The following is a 23,629-nucleotide window of genomic DNA, read 5'->3' as shown; positions in this document are numbered from 1 at the left end:
ATTTTGAATACCAACATCGGGAAACGACGATGCTTCAACGCCCATCTAACATTGTATGACAGTGATTTAGCGTCGTATATTCGGTTAGAATGATTCTGAGTAAATACCGTTTGAATGTTGTCTGTACACAGACCCAGTAACTACAGCTAATTTCAAAATTCATTGCCGTAGAATGTCTGTTGCCATTGTCTTTTCTCATTTGAGATTTTTCAAACCGATCGCTGCGATGGAGTGTTGGTGAGAGAGGGGAGACGATGAAAGAAGTGTTGCTATTTATAAATCATACTTCACAGAGGTCTCCGTACGGGATTTTTTTTATCAAGCAGACAATGCGCACAGAGTGTACTACGAAGCGATAAACGTGAGATACACTCTGGTACAGAGTATTTGAATGCGGCCAATGTTCGCCTCTCTGTCTGCATATAACATGAAATTAAAATGCTAAAGGTGGGCAATAGGTCAAAACGTTGCCACTAGATTATCTATTTACGCCTAAAGTTACCAACCCAACATTGATAACGTGCTTACCGTTTGCCAAAAAAGTTGCAATTGTTGTTTAGTTTCTATCGTTTCGAAGAAAATTAAATTAGTTTTGGCGACTACAGTCTCGCTTGAATATTTATCTGGTCGACCGCTGGTTTTCAGTGATTAAGGAACTCAGAAAGCAAGAAATCTTAATTGAACTTTAATTTGGTGTAATGATAATTTTCTCTCCTGTTTTCACAAGTGATTTAAAAACCAAAATTGCGGGTATCTTTACCAAAAAATTCTCATTAAAATGATGTCTATAATAAAAGTCTTGGATTGGAACTAATTGCATTTTCATACATAGAAATATCTTCCTTGTTGGTAAAAAAATGTACGTTAATATAATAATGCTTTGAGCTAACACTTTTTTTAAATTCGACAGGTCTAAAGCATCGTCGTGAGAAAATTGATAAAAGGAACTCAACGCCATAAAAAAGTCGTCGTAAAAACCCATTCTCAACAGAATTTGCAGTTTCAAAATAATTAGTTCTTTTTAATTGATAGTAGAGATTACTTTCCCACCTAAGGCAGTTGGCTACGGTAAGGAAATATGGAACCATAGCCTCAAAAATCTTCTTTCAAGATTGCCATCCTGTATGGCATGAAACTTTGAGTATGAAATTAACTTAAGTCGTTCTCTTTACTCCAACTAGTATAAAGCTTTGTTATCATTGAACATCATTGACATTTCATTAAACATAAATCTTCTTTCGTCTACTTTTCAGTGAACATCTCAGTACCAAGTGCCGGTGACGCATCATTCATCTCTTACAAATGCAGTCTCCACGATTTCTGTCAACAATGCAACATATTACCACCAAGGTTCATGACCACTTCACATGACTCAGGATTCTCTTCATCTGTAAGTACTAATCAACGTCGTAATAACGTCCATCTGACACCCATCTAACATCCATAATATCCAAGTGAACGTTAAAGCAACATTTTATTCCAGCTGGTTTCATCAAATCATCTCAATTCGCTTTACTATTTTTAGACACAATTATTACTCTACATTCTTGCATAGCTCTGACTATGTGTCTTTTCGCTGGCAAAGGTCCGGGAGGGACTAGACTGGAAGTACTCATATGCGTTGTTTTAACATTCATTTGACAACAAAGGCCGCACCAGTAAATTAAAACATGATCAGTTGCGGTTACTCTCAGAATACAATTTTATTACTATATCTTACATCAACAGGTGCAAGTTGGTAGCCACACGTTTAACATGTCAAGTCGAATTGCCAAGAGTGCAGAAGCAGAACAAAAAGTGGCTTGCATTGCATTGCAAGGTCTTTGTATGATGGATTCACAATCTGGTTATTACCCTGAAGGTTAGTGAACATTTTTTAGTAATGTTGCATTTTTCCACATTTCCAGCAAAATTAAAAATGTTGTTGCCGTGCCCGGCCTTCTTCGCTAAATGTTACGAACGTTGAAACAAAAATGTGTTGCCAGGCTGGCTTAATTGGAAGGAGAAGGAGATTTATCAAAACCACACTTTTTTGGGCATTTTTGGATAAGTAGACATTTTTTGGACAAGTTACTGTGAAGGTATAGAGTAATAGGGTTCAAGGGAGCTAGGTATGGATGGACACAGGAATGAACAGGTCCTTTGCTTTAGAGATTCTCCAACACGTGGTTTATCAGGGTTGCCAAAATATTGCATGTATATAGAGATGATCGAGAATCGTCATGAAAACAAGAAAATTAATCAAATAACGTTTATGTCATACACAGAGATGTTTGTTTTTCTAAAAGCGTCAAATAACAAATCAATATGTCAGATCACTGTTTGTCGCCTATTAGAGACTGTCTCCTACTCCATTTTCTCATCTGCATGGAGTAAACTTTAATGTATTACATTTTATGACTCCTCTTTCGACGACCCCCTCTATAATTTTGCTGTTTCTTGAAATGGAATACCATATACTCAGGCTCAATACAACCTGTAATTTTATTCCCGCTCCTGCCGACATTCGCATTATTTCCTCCAGCGTCCAGGTAAAAGAGGCTCTGGGTATTTTTTCATATCTCCCAAAAATTGTTATGCTACCGGGCTATCTCTGAAAGGGTCACAAGAACACAAAATTCGAAGAATCTTTCCCTCAAAAGGTCGCGGTTCTCTAAGAAGTTGAACCAAAATTGTAAACCTAATATCCGGATCCAACTACTAATTATGTAGCTTTTAGTTCTTTCCTTCTCAAACTATCTTTCTGTTTTGCTCACTAGCATGTTTCACGGTTCCTGGACCATCAGACGTCAGTTTCGTCTCCTTCAAGAGCAGTCTCCACGACTTCTGTCAAAAATACAAGCTCCCACCACCACAATATATTACCAACCAAGGCTCACAAGGATATTCTGCCAAACTGAAATTCGGTGGTTTGTTTTTCCAAAGTTCAAGTCATTTTACGTCACGTATCGAAGCAGAACAACATGCCGCGTTCGAAGCATTGCAAGGACTTGGTCTACTGGAATCCTCGGTAGAATTTGAAGGAGCTAATTTAACCGGCGGTGTCAATAACAGTGGTGTCGTTGTCGGTGGTACAGCCAGTACAACCTCTACATACTCGCGACAAAATTCGAAAGCAGGATCACGTGCTAATTCAAGACCACCCTCACGCCCTGGTTCGCGCCCCGCTTCACGCCAAGGCTCGATGACCCAACTGAACGTGACTAATCAATTATACAATATGAATACCTCTTTGGATCATCGAGACACATCATTCAATAGCATCAACTCTAGGACATTCAGTACCAGTTCAGGGTTTGATGCCCAACAGAACAGAAATGAACAATACACCGAATCACACCAAATTGGCTATCAAGGAGGACACGCTAGAAACGGCTCAATCGGCGGTCAATCTAACGTGTCACTAACGACGCCTCGACAACACGGACAAGCTGTCGGTTCTGGTCAAGTTGCCTTAAATATGTCACAATCAGGTGACCAACAAGCCGTAACCGGGTACGATGAAGGTTCCGACGTTTACGCCTTCTCCTATAGTAATTACAACGGATCAGGAACTATCCCACGATCGCACTCAAAGTCTCACAATGATTACGACGACGCCGATTTTACTGACGGTACAATCGGTGGCGGAAATAATCAAATGCATTACGAACAATATTCAAGAGCATCTTCCGGATACGCAACGATGCCACGTCAACAAGTTTCGAACACGTCTGGATCATCGGCACACGTACAGGTATGTTATGTATAACAATCAAAGCTCTTTAATAAATTTCATAGAGCTAGGTGTAGTAAAACTAAGATTGGTAATTCACGACTTTTTTGAACTAAACTTATTTATGCCCGCTTTTTTAACTCGCCTAATTTTGTTGTTGTATGTTGTTACTGTGAATTTATAGTTACAGTAAATCTTTCGCTTATTAAAACTTGTATCATTCGAATCTTTCTATAATTCGAACTTATTCCTAGTCCCCTTCAAGGAGAAACCTTCTTAAAATACTTTCTACAATTCGAATCTCTCTCATAATTCAAACAAGTGAGATTCCCCTTTCGGATTCGAATTAGCGAGAATCATCTGTATTTCTTTGTTATTTGATATCCCAAATCCAATTTTTCTTTAGTATTCGGGAAACTACAATACATCCAGTAGTCGAAGTTACAGTAGCACACAAAACGTCATGTCGTCTTCTTCGTACTCGTACGGTGGTGGAGAAGTGAGATCTGCTACTAGTCAACCTGTAAGTACAGCTTTTGCTTTTGGCAATGATTTTATGTAAAACTTTTCATTATTTCATCAGATCCTTAGAGGGTCTAAAACTTAATTTTAAACACCAAATTTTGCCACCTGGCCAGATGACGTCATCAGGTGACGTCATCATAAGAACACTTTCAACATTCATTTGATTGGGAGATTTTCAAGGCATGTTTTATACCTCGATTTTCATCAGCATTTCATGCTCTTTCCGCTGGAACCATCAGATTTTGAATATTTTCAAAAAAATAAATTTTTGCCCAGCCACCTGATGACGTCATGTGGCAGGTGACCAGGTGGCAAAATTTGGTTTAGACCCTCTAAGGATCATCTGTGCCAAATTTGATGCTTTTATCACCATCTGAAGTATTAACATAAGTTTTTTGTTTCAATTCAATAATTATTGAAACCAAATTTTAAGGGGCATTTTGGGAATGAAGTGATCCTAATTTTTGTTAAAATTTACATAACAAGTATTGATTATTTTAATTCCTTTCAAGTTCAATCTTTTCGCTCTCAATTATCGCTCTTCATTTCAAAAAGACTTGATACAGATACTAACATTTTTCAGGCAAAATCATACCATACAATGTGAACTTATTATGTTCTACTTTTTTTTCCATTCCAGGCTTTACCAGATTTAGAAAAAGAGATGGCTGGTTTAGAAGGTTTAATCAAAGACTTAAATGGTATTACAAGTTCTGGGAAGATTGCATAAAGATATCAATATCAATCCTTAGATGATAATAGATACAGAAATTGTTGTGTTTTCTTGGTGATGATAGATGAGGCGCTGGAGCTTTAATAGATATGGGTAAGAAGAATCGACTGATTTCCTTCCTATGGAGATACTGCATTGGAAAGTGTTGATGGTTTTTCAGAATCTCAAAGTCCTCTCAGAAAAAAATTTCCTCTTTCTGTATAATACTTATGAGGAAGTGAAACTGAGGAAGTTTGAGATTGATAACACTTTCGTATGGTGAAAATGTGGATTACAGTACCACTCGACCAGCTGAGATGGTCACAACAATGTATTTTTTATCTGAAGCTTCAATATTTAAGTAAATCAAATTTTGATCAATTTGGCACTTTTAAAACACCCCTGTATCAGTGACAGACGCTTTGCACTGAAACAGGGTTATTTTAAAGAAACTAAATTCGAAAAAAATGGAAGCAATCATTTTTTTAAATTTATTATTTTAGGTTAGTTCTTGTTTTACACATTAATTTTTAAACTTTAAATAATATCTTTTCTGCACAATTTTTTTATTGATAACTTTTATTTTATAATTAATATGGTAATCATGTCATGATTTCACCAAATAACCGTCAAAATCATATTTGCACCGATAATACCTTGTGTTTATCGTATAATTTTGATAATTTTTAATTTTAACTTTTTTTTGTTTACTTTAATTTTTTGTTTAAAAAACTATTTATTGCTTAACATGACAGTTTGGCCTGTAGATATCCCATTTTCTTGGGCCCTAATTAAATGCTGATGACGACACTATCCCTCCCCCGACACTTAAATGCATAGTTGGATAGTTCACAGGCTCTTAGTCTTAAATATTTAAATATTTTAAAATGACTGATATTTTGCTGATTTTAAGTTATGCATTTTTAAAGCGTACTTTGAATTTTCACTGCTATTCAGTCCACGAGATTCCAGGATTCCAAATTCTTTTGATAATAATAATGCTAAAAAATTGTAATATTAGAAAAATGTATAAATTATATTAAAAATATTATGGAAAGAAATTCTTTTATTATTCGTAAAAATCTTTTTTATATCATCAAAATCTAAATCTTGTCCTTTCAACTTTATAACTAGATAATTTATTTAGGAATATTTTTTAAAAAGTTAGATAACATGTTAAAACCTTTCCTGCCTTGAAATAAGGAGGCTTCCCTTACATTTTATGTAATATTTTACCATACCAAAATTGCATCAGCCCTCTACAATATTCTGATTGCGTTTAATCTTTATATGAAACCTTTTTTGTTGAGTTAGTCAATTCTGTTTTCTCTTTTTTGAAATTATCTTTATGGTTTTATTCATTTTTTTTCTTCATAATTTTAAAATTTATTTAAAAGTCTTGTAAATGTGTAACCTTTCTTTCTTATTAAGCAGAAAAGTTTTTTATCAATATAAATATAAGCTAAATTAGAAATTTTCATTGGTTCAATGTTTTTATCTAAGTGGGTACTTACATCCTAGTGCCAACAAAACATGAAGAAAAGAGATACAGTGAACCATCAGGAGAATGAATCTTTTCACGTTCTTGCTTGCCAGCTTTAGGGAGACTATTTTCCAAAAATTTCAGCCAAAATTTTTAAATTTTAGTCCAATTTTCAAGAACTTGTAACCCTGATTTTTTTTTTTATAATTTTGGACCTTTACAGAGACCCAATTGCTTTTTAATGGTTTTCGTACCCCTTCGAGTAGTCTGGATATCCTTACTGAGGCCCCCCCCCAGCGGTTTGCGTGATGGCGTGATTGGGACTTTTTCTTGCGTGATGGCGTGATTAGAGATTTTTTTTGGCGTGATGGCGTGATCAAGATTTTGGCGTGATGCGTGATAGGGCAAAAATTTGAGGCGTGATGCGTGATTTGGGCTATTTTTCGCTATTTTTTGCGTGATGACAAATTTTAGCGATTTTCGTGATGCGTGATGGAGAAAATTTTTTTGCGTGATGGCGTGATTAGGGGTGCCGCTGGGGGGGCCTCCTTACTCTCTATTCAAACTTACCCACATAAGCAAAAACCCCATCAGAAGCTACTCATTGAGAGTATATGGTATTTTTGACCCAGTTTGAATTTGTTTACATTTGGTTTGAATTTGGTGCCAAAAAAGCTGATAAGGTTAGCCAATCAGGTTCGCGCACTTCCAATCAAAACAATAACATCACGTGATTTCAACAATTGTTTAACAACCAATAGAGTTCTGCGACCAGATTTGGCATCTACAAAGAATAAAAAATACCCTACTCAGCGTTATTTCTATATTATTATTCGTTTTGACTAAATGCTATACTTCGAAATCACACGAACAGAGTAGACGGGTCTCCCAGCTACCCTTTGAGGGACTTTTGGCTTTATGGCTCGCACATGCCCGGTACCTATTTTGCCTAATTCCCCCCTCCCCCGGAATTTATCCTAAACTAATTAATTCTGTGGTCAGGATATACCTAGAATTTTCTTTTTTAGAAACAAAACACAGGTACACTAATCATTACAAAACGGTAGTACTAGAAAATAAAAAATTAACGAGATGTGTAACGGAGGAAGATACATAGTTTTACCCTTGGTGTCGAATAGGACTCACTTATCTTCCGAGGAAATATATAATAAGGAATTTAGAGATTCAAAGTGCAGAAAAAATTACACGTTTTTTTCAACGGTGTTAGCTTGAAAGGATCGCGATTTTATAAGAATAATCAAACGAAATTACTCAATTTCAAGCAATTTAGCGGTCAAAGTAGTAAAAACTGCCTAAAATAACTCAATTACCTCAATTACACCCTACAAATGAGAACATGATAAAAAGAACAATTGGAGGCTCAAAGTGCAGAAGAAATAAGAACAGCCGAGCATCAGCAAAATTTTACTGATTCTTTCTTATAAAAAATTTGATGCCCACCGGTGAGATGACTGAGAGAGAGACCCAAAGTTGATTGAGAGAAAAAAGACCTACCTGTTTATCAGGAGTATCATAGACATGCATTGTTAATGTTAAATTTTTTTTTTCCGTTTGTAATTTTATCCCGGGCATGCAGCCATCCACCCCCTCAGACGATATGCGGCAATATTCTAAGCAGCTGGCACCCACTAACGGATACGTGCTCCTCTTGTATACACTACCTATGTGTCAAACTTTGTCTGCAATTCCCTAGCCATACGGCGGGCTGACCACCGGGGGCGGGCGCTCCGCTGACCTTCAACTTGCTGCTCTTGCACCAAAGAAATTTGCACATAAATAAAAGTACGACGTGCCGCGAGGTCGGCACTTGATGTTGATGACGTACGACGACTGTCCTGAAATTTTCATAGCAACTTTCGTTAGTAAACATGGCGGAGTGGTAACGGGGAAATCAAAAAACTGGTCACATTTTTGTACATTCATCACCTCATTTTTAATTCAATTTTATACATTCAACGATCAAAAATCAACCAACAGGAATATAATCTAATTAAAAAGAAATGGTAAGTTTCTTCTTTACTGTAGGCACACCTCTGAAAGCTCTTTTTTTCGAGCAAATGAGTTTAAAAGATATTCAAGTCAACAAAATGAGTTTGTTGTACTTATTGCAAAGCAAAAGTCGCCTTTTTCATTTCTTATTTTTGGTGATATCCTATCTTTCTGTTTTCTGATTGTCTGAGATTTAGTTTCTCATTTTCTAAAGTTTTGATTATATTGTCAATCATCATAAAAATACAAAGTTCATCCATCCAATTGCAATTGGTCATCATTATTTCCAAGGGCAAAAGTTTTCACCAAAATTCAAAATTTCTAAGGCAAGAAAAGAAAATGTATGAATTTCCAAGGCAATACACCGTTTAGTCCAGACATCCGCGCTCGATAGGATCGATCATCGGAACGGCTCAATGACGGATCGATATGTGATCGATGGATTACTTAACGATCTGGATTTGAGATCCATGGAAGACTCAGCCATTAAAAAGTCTTGAGTATCGATCCTTCGTTGATCCATTATCGAGCTAGTATTTCAATCGAGTATACTGATTCGTCATCGATCGTTAATCGATCGTCATCGATCGTTAAAATCGATTCGTCATCGATCGTTAGTCGATTTGTTATCGATCGTAAACCGAGTATGAGTCGATAGGGTCGATAAGATCGATAAAAGATCGATGATAGATCGATAAATAATTGATAACTAATCATAAGCTTAAAAAAATCTTGAGTATCGATCCTCTATCGATCTCCTATCCGGATCGTTAAGTAATCTATCGATCCGTCATCAAGCCGTTCCGATGATCGATCTTATGGAGCGCGGACGGCTGATTTAGTAGTCGACTGCGCATGTGATGTGTCCAAACAATTTTCCATTAAGTTTTGATTTCAGCGATCGCAGGAAACTACGGGGGAGAGGGTAAAAAAGGGTAGGTAAAAGTTCGGTTCTCATAAGGAAACCAGGCCATATTTTACTTTAGAAAGGCAAGGCAGTGTCCGTTGGTGGCCAAAAGGACACTTTTTCTTGTGTGTTTTCCACTAAAAAGGCTGTTTTTACCAAAATTTTAGTGATTTCAGGTGGGACAGGGTCTGATGACCAGACACTAAAAGGGCATGAAAAATGGCCTAGAAACCCAAAAGAAAAGCGGTACTGTAGGTAAAGAACTCCTTTCATAACACCTTTTTCTCTCTAGATGAATTTTTGTGAGATTTTACCGTTTTCATGGTGGAACACGGTGGAGATAGTGAGACTCCTAAACAGTGTATTAAATTAAAAACGGCAAAAAAGAGAGGGATTTCCGACATATTTTGCGAAAGTTCATCAAAATTTCCAAACACCACTGAAAAAAAAAAATTTCCGAGATTGGAAAAAATTTAAAATTAAACATCATCCGCCCGACGGGGTTAACAAAAATTTTCTGGAATGACCCACTATCACATTGTGAACAACCCACAGTATGAATGGCCCAAACTTTTTTGGGCCATTTGACTTAAGAAAAAGTCCACCCGGACATGACCTGTGCATGTTCAGGGCCTGTTGTCTAAGCTTAAACTTCTATATCCGGATTAGAAACTAGGCTAGTCTTACCTTATTTATCTTTTCCTTTACTTAACAATACAATGCTAACAAGTTGGCACAACATTGATAAAGTAATCCCTGTGAGAGAGTTTATATCAAAATCTGCAACAAAAACAAAAGTGGTCTCTTCTGCTAATTACTTCCTGGCGCTCCGTCGCAGCTGTTGATATCAAATTTTCACTAATGAGATTGCGGCATTTCACTTGGCCCTTCTTTTTGGCACCCGTGAGAGTTAGATTGTCAACAAAGTGCCGTAAAAAATCATTGAATAAAAGAAGAACTTTAAATCTTGAGCAGTGGCGTTGTGGCAGGGGGGGCCGGGGGGGGCCATGGCCCCCCAGCGGAGCTTTTTTGAAGGGGCGCCGAAGAGCAAGGGGTGCCAAAAGAGATTTTTTTAAACGCCCCAATCTTAAAAATCATACTTTATGCGCCTTAAATTGCGCCCAGGACCAATTTTACTGAGATAATTTTAAAATACTTGCAATTTTTTTCGCACGCTTCGCTTGCAATACAGTTAATTGGTAACTTCTTTGATATCTAGCTAATAAAGTTTTTTTTGTGTACAATATAGCATTATTAAATATAAAGCTAACTGCGTCCCAAGACCAATCTGCTGACAACAATATTGAAATCATAAAACATCTATTTTTTCACTCGCTTCGCTCGCATAACACATTGTTTCTTTAAGTTTCATTTCACTCTAGCAAGTGTCAAATTTGTCTATTTTTATTTAGTGATTTAGGGTATCTTGGCAGTTGATTTAAAAAAATTTTCTAGTCGGCCCCAACCATGGTGGGGCCTATTTTTCCCTTTTCCATTCATCAAAGATAATTCTACTTTTCTCCACTAAATATTTCCTTCCTCATTATGCCTAGGCAAATGAATTTGGTAAAAGTTTAGAAAAGGATGGGTGGGGACACCACTTTGAAAAATTGGAGGGGAGGCGCCATTTAAAAAAAATTGACTTTGGCCCCTCCAGAAAAATTTTCCCACAACGCCACTGATCTTGAGTATTTTCATTTTGAAGAATTGGTGCAAAAAAGTGAAACATGGAAAAGTTTCATTTTTTTATTGGTTCAATTGCAATAGGGGATTTGGAAGACTTTCTATGTTTGGTTTTTTGCACAAACCCCTGTAATTATGGGCTTGCACCCTGTTGCTAAAATGTTGGCTTGAAATCGAAAGTGAAACCACTGAAAATGAAAGTAAAATCGGCCCACACTCCAAATCCCGTAATCTTGATATAGGAGTTAAAAGCATGGACTGTCTGTTCAGGTCAGATTTTTCTGAGGTGAAAATCCGAAACTTTGTGGACCGTAACTGTGGAATTTTTTGCTATTTTGGCCTGAACTAAAGGCTACTGCATAGCCTCTAAAGCTCTATAAAAGCATCCAGTAACATGAAAGCCAGAATATGACTCTTCATTCAATGGGAATCAAAACTATAAAGTGCACTTACAAACATTAATTTTTCTGATGTAACAAAATCAGTAACGAAACAGTCATCCAATCAGATCCAATGACAAAAAATAAAAGATTTCCTGTCAAGAACCTTGTTAACATTCCAGCAACTTCCATCGAAATGATCTACCGCAGATAAGCTCTACCATTAAAAACCTTAAAAACAACATAAGCCATTTTGAGGATTTGGCCCAGTTGAAAAAAGTCACCCTGAACTGAAAAAAAAATTAAATATATGTCAATCATTTTCTCAATCGAAGAGAAAGTTCCTTATAAACATGTTCCTTACAGTATAAAAAAAGTATAATTTTTATCCCGCAACTGGCAGAACTTTAGCTTAGTGCAACAAAACAAATATGCATTTCCTATAAATTTTGTATGAAGAGTTAAAACTGTTCATTGTTTGCCAATAAAGACCTTCAGATTCGAATGTCTCTATCCTTTGAGCCATCTTCACCTATCATATTTCATAATCAGAACCACTGAATACACCTTTGACACATGGGTCACAATCCCCCAACAGACCGCTACCAGTCCTCTACAAGCCAGTTAATCACATTAGTGTTCCGCTGAATTGCGTAGCAAAGATTAATGCGTAAGTGCCTTATTGTTTACTTGACTCTCAGGCAAAAGAATGTGCCTCAAAGCTTCTAAAGGGATTTATTAAAAAATTTGATGATATTATATCATTAAAAAATTATGCTGTAGTGAAGACTGTCAACAGCCATCTTTAAGGTGAAACTAGAAAATTCAAGATACTGTTACAGTAAGTGTTTTTTGTGAAAATTTAATCTATTTTGATGCCTTCTGCGTTGTTTTCAAGGGCAAAAGTCCAAAACCTGCCAAAACTCAAGTGGGGTATATATTGATTCACACTGTAGGTAATTAGAAAAAAGTGCATTTTAAAGCTGATTTTAAGCTGCATGATGCTTTCTATGGCCAAAAACAAACTCAAATTTTTGAATGAAAAAATCTTTAGAATAGTAATTAATGGACATGGCCTCAAATTTCTGGAAAATCAAAAGGATTTGCATCTGGGATCAAAATCCCTGCTAGTACTGTATATATGCAATGTTTCGAGCAAAAATCCAATTCTTGACTAAAAAAATCTCTAAAAAGGCAATAAACATGAACAGAAAATCTTTTTACAGAAATTAAAATTATTTGGCAGGTTAAGATGTGGCTTACATATTGTGTTTTAATCAGGTTTTAATCACGTTTTAATCTTTGCTTAGAAGTTTTTAAATAAATAATTTTGTCATTGTTGTTTTTTTTCTTAGGAAATTTTTGGCCGCTCTGGTCCAGTTTTGAGTCATGCAAGACAACAGAAAATTGCTGACCAAAACAGAAGGCAAGAAATGGCACGGGAAGAAACCACCAAAAGAATTCAACAGGTCTGAAAAATTCTTCCACCATAAATCAAAAATCAACGCCACAAAGACACCCCTGAATCAAGTTCAAAGTCAAACTGATTGCCTGTGCATTGTTAACTAGTTTGGTCTATCTCTGACTTTAATAAACTTTAATTGACTTCAAACGTTTCAATTTCAAACATTTTAGATTCCAAACTGATGCACATATTTTCAACTATTTTTTTTGCTTTTGTTCTTTTTTAATTGGACAAATTAAAAAAAATGACATTACTATAACCAGAAATACTAGTATCAAGTTTACAATTGAAACGGAATAATCTCATTTAATTTTTTCAATAGCTGATACTGGCTAGCTATGTTCACTCGTATAGCTTTCAACAAGACCAAGCTAAGCATAGGCATCAGTCAGACTAGACATGATCTCCAACTAAACTACCCCATGGTGTTGAAAATCGACTGTCAGGGAATTTAATTGGAGGCAAGGAGCCTAGCAATTCAAATGCAAAAGATGCAGAAGGAAGAATTTAAAATTTTTTTTAAAGTTTTTTGACTTTACTTTGTTTTTTTTTATATAGGAAAAGATTTTGGAAGCCAACATGAGAAGTGAAGATCGGGTGGAAGAACGACGTTTTTTGAAACGAATTCAACAACAGAAACGAGAAGAAGAGATGCAGGAAGCCTTAGAAAATGTAAGAAGATGCTTAGTTTATACTCCTTACTAATTTGTACTAATTCAAACAAGGACAACAAATCTTGCTTGTTCTATTCGAGTTATCGACAGTTAAGAATTGCATGGATGGTTTTGTGAGGGTGTGAATTAGTTGGATAATAAAAAGTTAAATTAGTGTAAGTCCACTGGATAGGCAACTCGTCTTACTTCTTCTGTAACCTCTGTTCATTTGAATCTTTTTCAAAAAGATGCCTAATAAACGGGATAAACTAATTGCTGGGGGTGGAAATTATACTTCCGAAAACGTTAAAATAGGGTAATTAGGAAAGAATCAACCTTATCAGAGCAAAATAAGGGATCTTCCCTTTGAAGACAGCTGAAACTATTTACCAAAAAATAGTGGAGGGGGAGGCTGTTTATTACGCACCTGAGAGTATAGGGAGAGTATAGGTTGATGGTTTTCTTGGCAAAAATATCAAAGATTCGCTGTCATTCAAATCTTTTTCTAATTCGAAAAAAGTTTTAACATTTTACTGTACTTTTATTTATCTGGATCTCTTTTTCAGGCGCGTTTGAAAAAAGAGTTGAGTGAGAGACAAAGGGAACAAGAGGAACGATTAGCTCAGGTAAGCATAATTGAATGACGAACTGAAATGCATCTACAGTAACCAAAATTTGGTACTAAATTGAGCTGTTAGATCCTGAGATCTCAAGGCCTTGAGTCTTAAGTCTTAAGTCTAATGTAAAAACTCAGAGTTAAAACTTTACTTTCTAACCGTACTTTAAAGCACATAAAAATCGCTTGCGCTTTTAAAGTTTTTTGATTCACAGATCTACTTACGAAAAATATATCAACAGCGCCCACAGTCTAGTGTAACAAATGTACGAAGATTTTATTTTTTGGAAATCTATTAATTTGTTTTAGGAATTGAACGCTTTGAAATTAGAAGCATTAAAAGATGAGAAATTTCGACAAAACATTCAAGAAAACAGGTAACATCAAACGAAACAAAAAATTACTCTTGAACCTCCACAACTGATAAATACTCTTTTATTTCCACCCTGTTTGTTCTACAGGGTGTTTCAATAAAAAAAGTATACTCAAAAAGTAAAGTTTATTTGCAGAAAGTCTAAAAATTCAAGTTCTTTCATTTCAAAAATATATGAACGCTACACTATTTGGCTTTACAACATTTTCACAACCATTGCATTTTGATTGCATCGACTAGAATGTTGGCCATGTGGTCTTCCAAATTCCAAAAGCTTTTTTATTTTGTTATGTCAAGTCGTCAAGTCTCTGGAAAAAAAGAAAATTGAAGAAAAATATAATTTAATGATAATTTAACTACGCATCTCGCCCCTTTTTTTGACCCTACTCACCCTGGTAATGAAAACCCTTTTTATTAGTTTTTCCTGAATTTTAGGACCAGATATTTAGACCTTCAGATCCTATTTAATTGAGAAAAATCTAATAATCAGATATTCTGCAATTTTACTTTGAAGTCTAAGGTATACTTTTCAGTGTAACACCATGTATCTGCTTTCCAATAATCTCCTTTTGTGGGTGTCTATAAAGTCAACCAATTTTCGCTGAAATTCCAAGGACATATCTTGTTGTGGATAGTGTCTGATATATAATCTCGCTGAATGCAAATTTTCATTACCTAATCCATCAGTATTTCCATTCGTACAATATTTGTGAACAAACTCCTGCCATTCATTGTTATTTTGTTTTTCAGTCTTGAATTACGGGAGTTGAAATCAAAATTGAGAGCTGGTTACATGAACAAAGAAAGGTCTGCACAATTAGCTGAAAAGAAAGCTATCGAAGTAGTTAAAAAGGTATTTCTTTTGGTTTTTCGTTTGTCTCTTGAATTTCATTCCAGTATCATCAAATTAGACTTCTAACCTTTTTTTTTTCTTTAGTACCATAGTACCATAATTTTTGTCTTCGCAAGTTTTTTTGGTTTAGCATACGTGTCAATTCAAATTGTATACTTTGAAAACCGGTAAAATATATCCGATTTGCCCGGTTTTTGTTCAAAAATGGTTGTGTGGAAAATAGGGAAGTCTTGGTTTGCCAATATCAAAAATGAATACATTGAAAACTCAATATCTTCTCAGGAACGTGATGCTGAGATATCTGATCAGATGAACCAGGAGTATGAACGAGCCAAACAGATGGAGGCGGTTCAAGAGAAAAGACGTTGGGAGGAGAGTGTACAATACCAACGTCAATTAGAGCGACAACTACAAGAACAAGAAGACATGAAACAAAAACAATACGAAGAATTCTTAAAGGAGAAATTGATGATTGATGAGATTGTACGCAAAATCTACGAAGAAGATCAAAGGTACCCAACCACTATTTGATACAACCTTTAACGCCACAAAGACACCCCTGTGTCACAGACCCGCTGGGGCCCCAACCCCACTGGAAAGTTTGGCAAAAATTTCGTCCCCCGTGGGAAAAATACCTTAGAATTTCAGCCCCACTGATATATTGACTTTGATTTCATCCCCATTCGAAACACTGGATTTTTTAACCTCGGAATAACAGAATTTTTATCCCCATTGAGATTTCAATCGAAATTCTCATCCCCGCTGTAGGAAAAATGGCGGGGCTGTGAGACAGGGGTGTACAAAGGATTGGGTAAAGTTTGCTAGGAAGAAATAGCTTCAAAATTCAAACCACTTGAAGTCAATTCTTCCTTTGAATAGGTTCGTTCTAAAAACCAATCAATTTTTTCACTGTTTTCTTTCAGGGAGATTCGTGCACGTCTTGAAAAACAAAAAGCAACTCGCGAATATATCGACGAGTTCATGCAGAAACGTGAAGAGGTAATTTTCTTTGGCTCTCAATAAAACTCTATTCCGTCGTACCCAACAATGTTCATATCCTAATAACCCATCATGACTCTGCATAACTTACTACTCTTACTATCGCAAATTTACTAAAATTATGCCAATTAGCTGGTGTCATCTAGAGACGATGTTTTACATGAATATAGCTTTAGAGTTTTTGACTTCTAGACATTTTCACCGGGTTTAAGACGAACAGTCCTCCTACGCTCAGTGATCATTGAACCATAAACTAAATACATTGGTTATTCATTGGTATAGCCGGGGTTGAGAAACTACATCCAGAATCTGCTATAGTTTGTATAAAACTTGTGATTTTGAATATGAGACCAGTAATTCAATCTTTCTTGTATCCTCTCTTTCTCAGTGGAAGCAACTTGAGGAACAAATGATGAATGAAGAGAATGAACGTATTATGAGGTTCGCTATGCAACAACAAGAGCGAGAAGAAAACCGAATGACCGAAAAGAAGAAGAAAGAAGAACAAATGTCTGCTGTACAACAAAACGTAAGAACATTTTTCTCTTTTTTTTTCGTGAAATCCGGCAAAAAATTTTGAAAGGAGTCTGAATGTAAATTTTTTTCTGTTGTTATGTTCTTACGTTGTTATATGCGATATCTTCCAAGAAACTTAAAATCTTATTTTAAACAAAATGTCGGTCGAGAAGTTACAAATAATCAATAAGAAACCTTATACAATTTTTAAGGTCACGTTGTCTCTGATTAACCAAGCTCCCTTTCCGAATTGAGATAATTGGACCTTTTTGCACCGGCCCTTTTTGAAGTTTGTTTTAAACCTACGGTTGTATAAAGTAATCCGGGGGGGCAATGGGTTTACCAACTTACAGTATGTGCGGCGTAAAAAATTAGCTTTTAGAATCGCACCCTTACAGTACAGCAAAAAATAGGTGAAAGTTATACCGTCCCTTATACTTGTTGCATTTTTCTCAAATTGTCAAAAAATCAAAAATTTGCAAATTTTCTGGAATTTGCTGAAATTCACCCTTATAGTGTATTTCTTTTATCTTGAAAAACATACCCTTAACCGCCGCACATACCCGTCGGACAATTTGCTTGACTGCCCCCCCCTCCCGGGAAAGTAATTGATGAGTTTTATAAGAACTAAGCCATCTGTATGATTTCTATCATCTATATCGGAACTTTTTCTTTTAGTTAGCTGATAGAATCGCCCAAGAACGAACAGAGCGTGATGAAATGGAAAGGTAGTCACATTATTTTTTTTCTCACAACACATTAATCTTATCATTGAAATACTCAGCTACGGTTTGCAAAGGTCGTGGGTTCGATCCCAATTCGATTATCACCAAGGACTTTTAATAAAGGTGCTTGGAAACTATTAAAGAGGCAGTCCGACGGTGTAAGGTTTGTTGGTTGCAAATATCGAGATCACAACGCCATTAACGTGCTTCATTCTCATTCAGTCAGCCTTCTTGGTGTAAGTGAAATAAGTCCATTTTAAAATCTTCATCATCAAGTAGTAGGTTATGGACACCAGTAGCAAGTTTCACCCTATTTTTTGATGATATTCACTACGTAATGTTTTCTACGGAAAGACTCCGGTTTTAGCCAGTAGTGGTAAATTTAACTAAATTTAACTAAAGTTTTATAAAATTTACCACTACTGGCAAAAACCGGGGTCTTTCCGTAGAAAACATTACGTCACGAATATCATGAATTTTTTCTTCACACATATTCAGAGTTCGAATGGAGTTGTATGCTGAAGAACAAGAAGAAACCCACCGCCTTCGTGAAAAGGTACTTGTACAAACTCAACATATAATATTCATCTTTACCTATCGATTTTTAGAAATAATCTTACATGTCCTAAAAGAGACCGTCGAAAAATTACGGAAACTCGTTAGCGTGATTTGAAAGATTATATTAAAGACTTGCCTTCTCGTTTTTTTCTTGCTTCCTTAATAATAGCTAATAGAGTCTCTTGTTTTCACTTGTTTTTATGAAATTGCTTTTATGAAAACGTCCGAAAATTTATAGTCAAAATTAGTCAAAATGGATCATGGGTAATCAGGACTGATTGCGCCTCCATTACGGCTTTCTGTTGGCTAGACGCAATAATCTTCAAAAAATTTCCAAAACTTTGGACCAATAGTAAGTCGTCATTAGCGCGCAGTGGTCCTAGAAAGCAGATGCTTCCAAATTTATTTTTATATTTAACTTTTCATTTTTATCAGGCTGAAGCGGAGAATCGTATTCGTGAGCGCTTGGACCTTCAAGAAACAATGCGCCAACAATTAGAATTGAAAGAAATGAAGAGACAAGCCGAGCGTGAAGAAGAGGAAGAGTTCAGAAGACAGGTAAGAAATTATTCTAAATTTATTCATTGGATTGCCAAAGAGATGATTAAACCCCGCTCTGAAAAATAGCAAAAAAAGCTATTTAACATTGCCACTGACCATCGGGACTGTTTGGTGCAGTGCACTTTTACAACAAAATGTTTTATTTCACAAGCCTTCATTGAATACTCTTAAGCCCGTTATCCACTCAGCATTTTATGGTCGGCGAACAAGGCGCACGACTCGGGCGCTTTGGTCGCTGAGCGCTTTTCTGATTCCACTGATCCAAAATAAAGGGGAAATATGCTGTACATTTTGTCTTTTTTCAATCGTTGATATTATTTTGCACACTACACAAGAAAGTTAAATATCTCTTCTGATTGGCTAATTAAAAAAGAACAATAGGGAAGATGCACAGCTTAGCGAACAAAGTTGAAAAGTTTCAACTCTTGTTGCGCTCAAAGCGACAGCCTTTGAATGCTTAATTTATGTAATTCATGCATTCATCAAGCCGTGCGCCTTGTTCGCCTTGTTCGCCTTGTTCGCCGACCATAAAATGCTGAGTGGGTAGCGGCCTTTAACAATTAGAATGTGTGTGAGGAGAATGGTTTCAAGTTTACTGGGTTAGAGTTTACCGGAAACAAATGGCGTCAAAATACTTGAATCCTCTTTTGTAAATTTTTTAAGAATTGATAGGTGTATTAATTGGATCAAGTCCAGGGATGAATTAACATATTTTTATACAATTTTAAGCCTAACGTCATCTCCTCTTTTTTCATTCGTGTGTCAGATGTTGGCGAAGTTTGCTGAAGATGACCGAATCGAGCAGATGAACGCACAAAAACGTCGTATGAAACAATTGGAACATAAGCGAGCTGTTGAACGTCTTATTGATGAACGACGTGCACAACTTCAACGTGATGTTGTAAGTTTAATTCTTATCGTTGTTGGTGTTGAACTGTAGCAAACTTTGAACGGCTATCCAAAGGAATCTCAAAACATCTTCAAAAGTAGTTTTAGATTTTATTTTAAGTCATTTTAGTCTATGCTTGAAACAGCTTTTATTAATTTAATCGATCATTCGGGCTATAGATTGACAGAAGTCATTGCTAATGAAAAAATAGTAGTAGTAGAAATAGTAGCCCCTGTCCTATTTTCAATATACACTTTTGATCAATTAGATTAATTTTGTTTTGCGACATTAAAACTCAGTACTTGCTAACCATCTTTTGTTTTGCAGGAGCGTGCAATGGAAGAACAACGAGAAATGGAACGTCTGGAGAGCTACCGCAAACAGATTATCGAAGAAGAACGACAACGTCTGTTGCGTGAACATGCCTCCAAATTGCTCGGATATTTGCCCAAGGTAAGTAGACTGTGTTTATTTAGTCTGAATCGCAGACCTCTATAGATACATCTCCTATAAGAAACTTTTTTCGCTAGAGGATGAGTCTAGTATTTATTGGGTAATGATATCATAGAATATAAAGTAACACAATTGCGACATGAAGTCCAGTTAAGCCACAACCTTGGATACATCATTGAATATGCCTTGGTTCCTAACTTACAGTCCTTCAATTTTTTTTCAAAGTTTTTTCGTTGTCACACTAAGCTCATCGGAAACGTAAAGTTTGTGAATCAAGTCTCACTTAGCTCAAGCTTTCTAAGTTGCCAAGAATGACATTAAAGAGCTAAAAATAATAAGAATTTTTACGTTTAAAAAAATATCACTTCTTCAGTTACCATACTTGATTACGTCATATTAGGGAATCCTTCGAAAAAAAGCGATAGTGATTTAGACGCCCGAAAAGGGTATTTTGGTATGTCATGATTCTATGTTTGGAGTAGCCACAAGGAAATTAGACCCTTGGAATGGGTTTTGTCGTTAAGGAAAATTCTTGAGACCTGGGTCTAGAAAAAACCTTACGTCTCTGGAAATATTAATGATACTGTCTTGAAATATTAATGCTACGGTCTTGAAATTTTAAGGGTATGTTCAGAAAGGGTACATGTTCATGAAACACCCAAAATCCCGAAGCAAAATTGATAATTTTTTTCATCAAATCTCAAAGCTTCATGCTGAAGTGATGATTTAGTTAAAGGTTTTGTTTTTAGATAAGAGTGATATCGTTTGCTTACTCGTCAATTTTAATTCACAAGCTTTTTTACATTGGATTGACACAGATGTGGAGCAAGATTGGTCAGAAAAAGGAAAAGATAATCAGCACGTATATCAGCACAATATAACAATAAACAGACACTGTCCTGATATTAAACGGAAACACTTATGTAAAAATAAAACCTTTAATTCAGCTCTTCACGTTGAACTGGAGCCATCGTTTCATTTTCAATATTTCCCATTTCTAATTTTTTTCAATTTTTTTTTCTTACAGGGTGTTCTACGCGATGGTCAGGACCTTAACATGTTTGGAGATGATTTTAAACAGGCTTACTCCAAAACGAGGCTCAACGATTTCGAAGACTATGATGAAAATGATCAGTAAAATCTCAAAATTAATATTTTTATGAATAAATTTAAAACTGTGTGATGAATGGGATAAACAAAAATATTTTTTTTATATTTAATGCTTTTAATTTAGTCATCTTAACAAACCCTAAAAATAGTATATATGTAATTTATTTTCATTTTTACTTTTATTGTTTTTTGTAAATAAAAAGGTACACGATTGATAATTTATAACTGCGCTGGCTTCTCAATCCTTTATTACTGACCGTTAGAGGTATTTTGATATTAAATCTGATCGGAAACCTAGAAATAAAACTTTTGCTTCTTAAACCCTGAAAGAAAATTGAGCTCAAAATAAGTCATAATTTAGGTAGGGTGTGTTAAAAGATTAAAATCTTTTTGTTTCAAAAAAGAATTATTTAAAGGTTTTGTTTTTAAATAAGAGTGATATCGTTTGCTTACTCATCAATTTTAATTCACAAGCTTTTACGCATTGGATTGACACGTATGTGGAGCAAGATTGGTCAGAAAGAGGATGAAAAAAACTTTTTTTTGCTTTTATCAGCATAATATAACAATAGCAAGACACTGTCCTGATATAAAATATGTGTCTGATATGAAACGGATTCACTTATGTAAAAACAAAACCTTTAATTCAATGTTTACTTGCTTTGTAAATCGCATTTCAAGCAAACACAAATTCCTTTTGGAAACAAAAATAGATTAAACAGTGGTTTTAAATTGTTGAAACAGTAGTTTGTGGTTTCCGTGGTTACAGTTTATTAACATTATCAAAAGTATCCTCTATATTTTAAGCTGCGATGGCCGAGTGGTTAAGGCGTTAGACTTGAAATCTAATGGGATCTTCCCGCGTAGGTTCGAACCCTACTCGCAGCGAGTGTGCACATTTTTGGCTGTATTTGTATGGTTGTAATTCCCTAACAAACATATAACGTCTTCTTTTCCAGTCAAAAACAATACTTTAAGCTAACAAACTTTCGCGAGCAGAAACTTTCGCGAGGACGAAAAATTTACTTTCGCGAATTTAACGGAAAAATATTTTTCGCGAGCATAAACTTTCAGCATTGCGGACGAAGTAAAACTCAGAATAAAAACATACTGGTTTAAAATATTTCGCTCTCTCTTAGAGCATCTTCAGTTTTTTTGAATAACAAAGACGTTAACAATTATATTTAACGACGCTAGAACGGCATTACAATGACTTCTTCAGTTTTTGACGTCACGGAACATCTGGTACACTTCTTTCGCGTATCCGTGGCAGTCTTTGTTGAGAGTCTGCACATCCATTTATCTTCGGTTCGTTCTCTTTCTGCGGAGGATGAAAAGTCACTTTCTAGGATCATCACCTCAAGGTCAGCAAAGGAGTGGTCGCGATGGAAATGTTCTGCCAACTCTGAATTTTTCGGTCTCTTTCCAATGTCGTAGCGGTGCTTTGAAAAACGCGTTGACAAGGCTTCTCCTGTGTGACCAACGTACAACTTGTCATGGATCTTGCATCTGGCTGCATACACAACGTTCTTCGTTTTGCAGCTACCACCATTGGTTACACGTTTAGTGATACCATTGTGAGTGATTTCTGTCTGGGTGACAATGTTCGGGCATAGCTTGCATTTACCACACGGTTCCGTGGTGTTTTGACGTGGTGGTCTTTCCAAGATATCATTTCGCACGATTTTGTTGGCGATTGTTTTTCGGCGGCGGAAGGCGACTGTTGGAGTTGAAGGGAAGACGGTCGATAAGGTGATGTCGTTTTTGACGATGTTGAAGTTTTGACGAAGAAGTGATGATAGGTGTCTGAAGAAGTCATTGTAATGCCGTTCTAGCGTCGTTAAATATAATTGTTAAACGTCTTTGTTATTCAAAAAAACTGAAGATGCTCTAAGAGAGAGCGAAATATTTTAAACCAGTATGTTTTTATTCTGAGCATAAACTTTCGCGAATCAAGACGTAAAATTGAGAATTTTCACATGAAAAAATGGCTCAGAGGGACAAATATTTCTTGGATTGGCTTGAGACATTTGTCCCTTGACTTATTAGTCTTTTAGCAGGCTAAAAAGTGCCATAAAAGCTACATTTTATTCAAATTTTGAAGTTTTACAGATTTTCTATTTTGTCAAGAAATTTTCGCGAGCATAAACTTTCGCGAATGGCCCTTCCTAGAATTTTTAAAGACATTTACTTTCGCGAAAAGGGCCAAAACTCGCGAAAATCGCGAAAGTTTCTGCTCGCGAAAGTTTGTACGCCTAAAGTAACCCCTCGTGCCAAAATTAATTTTCTTTTAGGCATCATTTCATCTATTTAATTGCGGAAAGGGCTAAGGGTCTGCCGGTAATGACATGGTGACTTCGTTTAATATTCACATTATTACCCTTTTTTAAGAAAAAAGGGGTCTCAGTGGGTCTGTGAGAAGGAAGTGTGATATACTTCCTAT

General features: G+C 35.9%; 2 protein-coding genes and 1 non-coding gene across 3 annotated transcripts; all 3 read left to right on the top strand.

Moving 5' to 3' along the window:
• The first annotated feature begins 1,248 nt into the window (after positions 1-1,248).
• Positions 1,249-6,426, top strand: LOC136822501 (uncharacterized). The gene is made up of 5 exons (XM_067078771.1): positions 1,249-1,390; positions 1,729-1,861; positions 2,760-3,736; positions 4,122-4,238; positions 4,881-6,426. Exons 1-5 carry the CDS (start codon positions 1,355-1,357, stop codon positions 4,968-4,970), a joined length of 1,353 nt encoding a protein of 450 aa, XP_066934872.1. The 5' UTR covers positions 1,249-1,354; the 3' UTR covers positions 4,971-6,426.
• A 1,876-nt stretch (positions 6,427-8,302) lies between these two features.
• On the top strand, positions 8,303-21,411 carry LOC136822642 (meiosis-specific nuclear structural protein 1-like). The gene is made up of 15 exons (XM_067078914.1): positions 8,303-8,459; positions 12,771-12,884; positions 13,439-13,552; positions 14,100-14,159; positions 14,459-14,526; positions 15,273-15,375; positions 15,658-15,887; positions 16,299-16,374; positions 16,763-16,903; positions 17,569-17,618; positions 18,114-18,171; positions 18,609-18,731; positions 19,501-19,635; positions 19,951-20,076; positions 21,104-21,411. The coding sequence occupies exons 1-15, from the start codon at positions 8,457-8,459 to the stop codon at positions 21,212-21,214; spliced, it is 1,512 nt and encodes a 503-aa protein (XP_066935015.1). The 5' UTR covers positions 8,303-8,456; the 3' UTR covers positions 21,215-21,411.
• A 581-nt stretch (positions 21,412-21,992) lies between these two features.
• Positions 21,993-22,074, top strand: Trnas-uga (transfer RNA serine (anticodon UGA)). Its single transcript has one exon. It is a non-coding gene; the product is annotated as a tRNA-Ser (tRNA).
• The last annotated feature ends 1,555 nt before the right edge of the window (positions 22,075-23,629 follow it).

This window comes from Clytia hemisphaerica, unplaced genomic scaffold (genome assembly GCF_902728285.1).
Source record: "Clytia hemisphaerica strain Z4C2 unplaced genomic scaffold, Clytia hemisphaerica genome assembly, whole genome shotgun sequence".
Taxonomy (NCBI): Eukaryota; Metazoa; Cnidaria; class Hydrozoa; order Leptothecata; family Clytiidae; genus Clytia; species Clytia hemisphaerica.
Note: the sequence above shows the minus strand (reverse complement) of the source record. Positions and strands in the feature narration are given on the sequence as shown.

Bases quoted from the DNA above. Each gene is read 5' to 3' on its own strand.
- LOC136822501 (XM_067078771.1), top strand. From the start codon at position 1,355: ATGACCACTTCACATGACTCAGGATTCTCTTCATCT. The intron at 1,862-2,759 runs GTTAGTGAACAT...TTTGCTCACTAG, and splicing joins ATCTGGTTATTACCCTGAAG to CATGTTTCACGGTTCCTGGA. The intron at 3,737-4,121 runs GTATGTTATGTA...ATTTTTCTTTAG, and splicing joins GATCATCGGCACACGTACAG to TATTCGGGAAACTACAATAC.
- LOC136822642 (XM_067078914.1), top strand. The intron at 14,160-14,458 runs GTAAGCATAATT...AATTTGTTTTAG, and splicing joins AAGAGGAACGATTAGCTCAG to GAATTGAACGCTTTGAAATT. The intron at 18,172-18,608 runs GTACTTGTACAA...CATTTTTATCAG, and splicing joins CCCACCGCCTTCGTGAAAAG to GCTGAAGCGGAGAATCGTAT.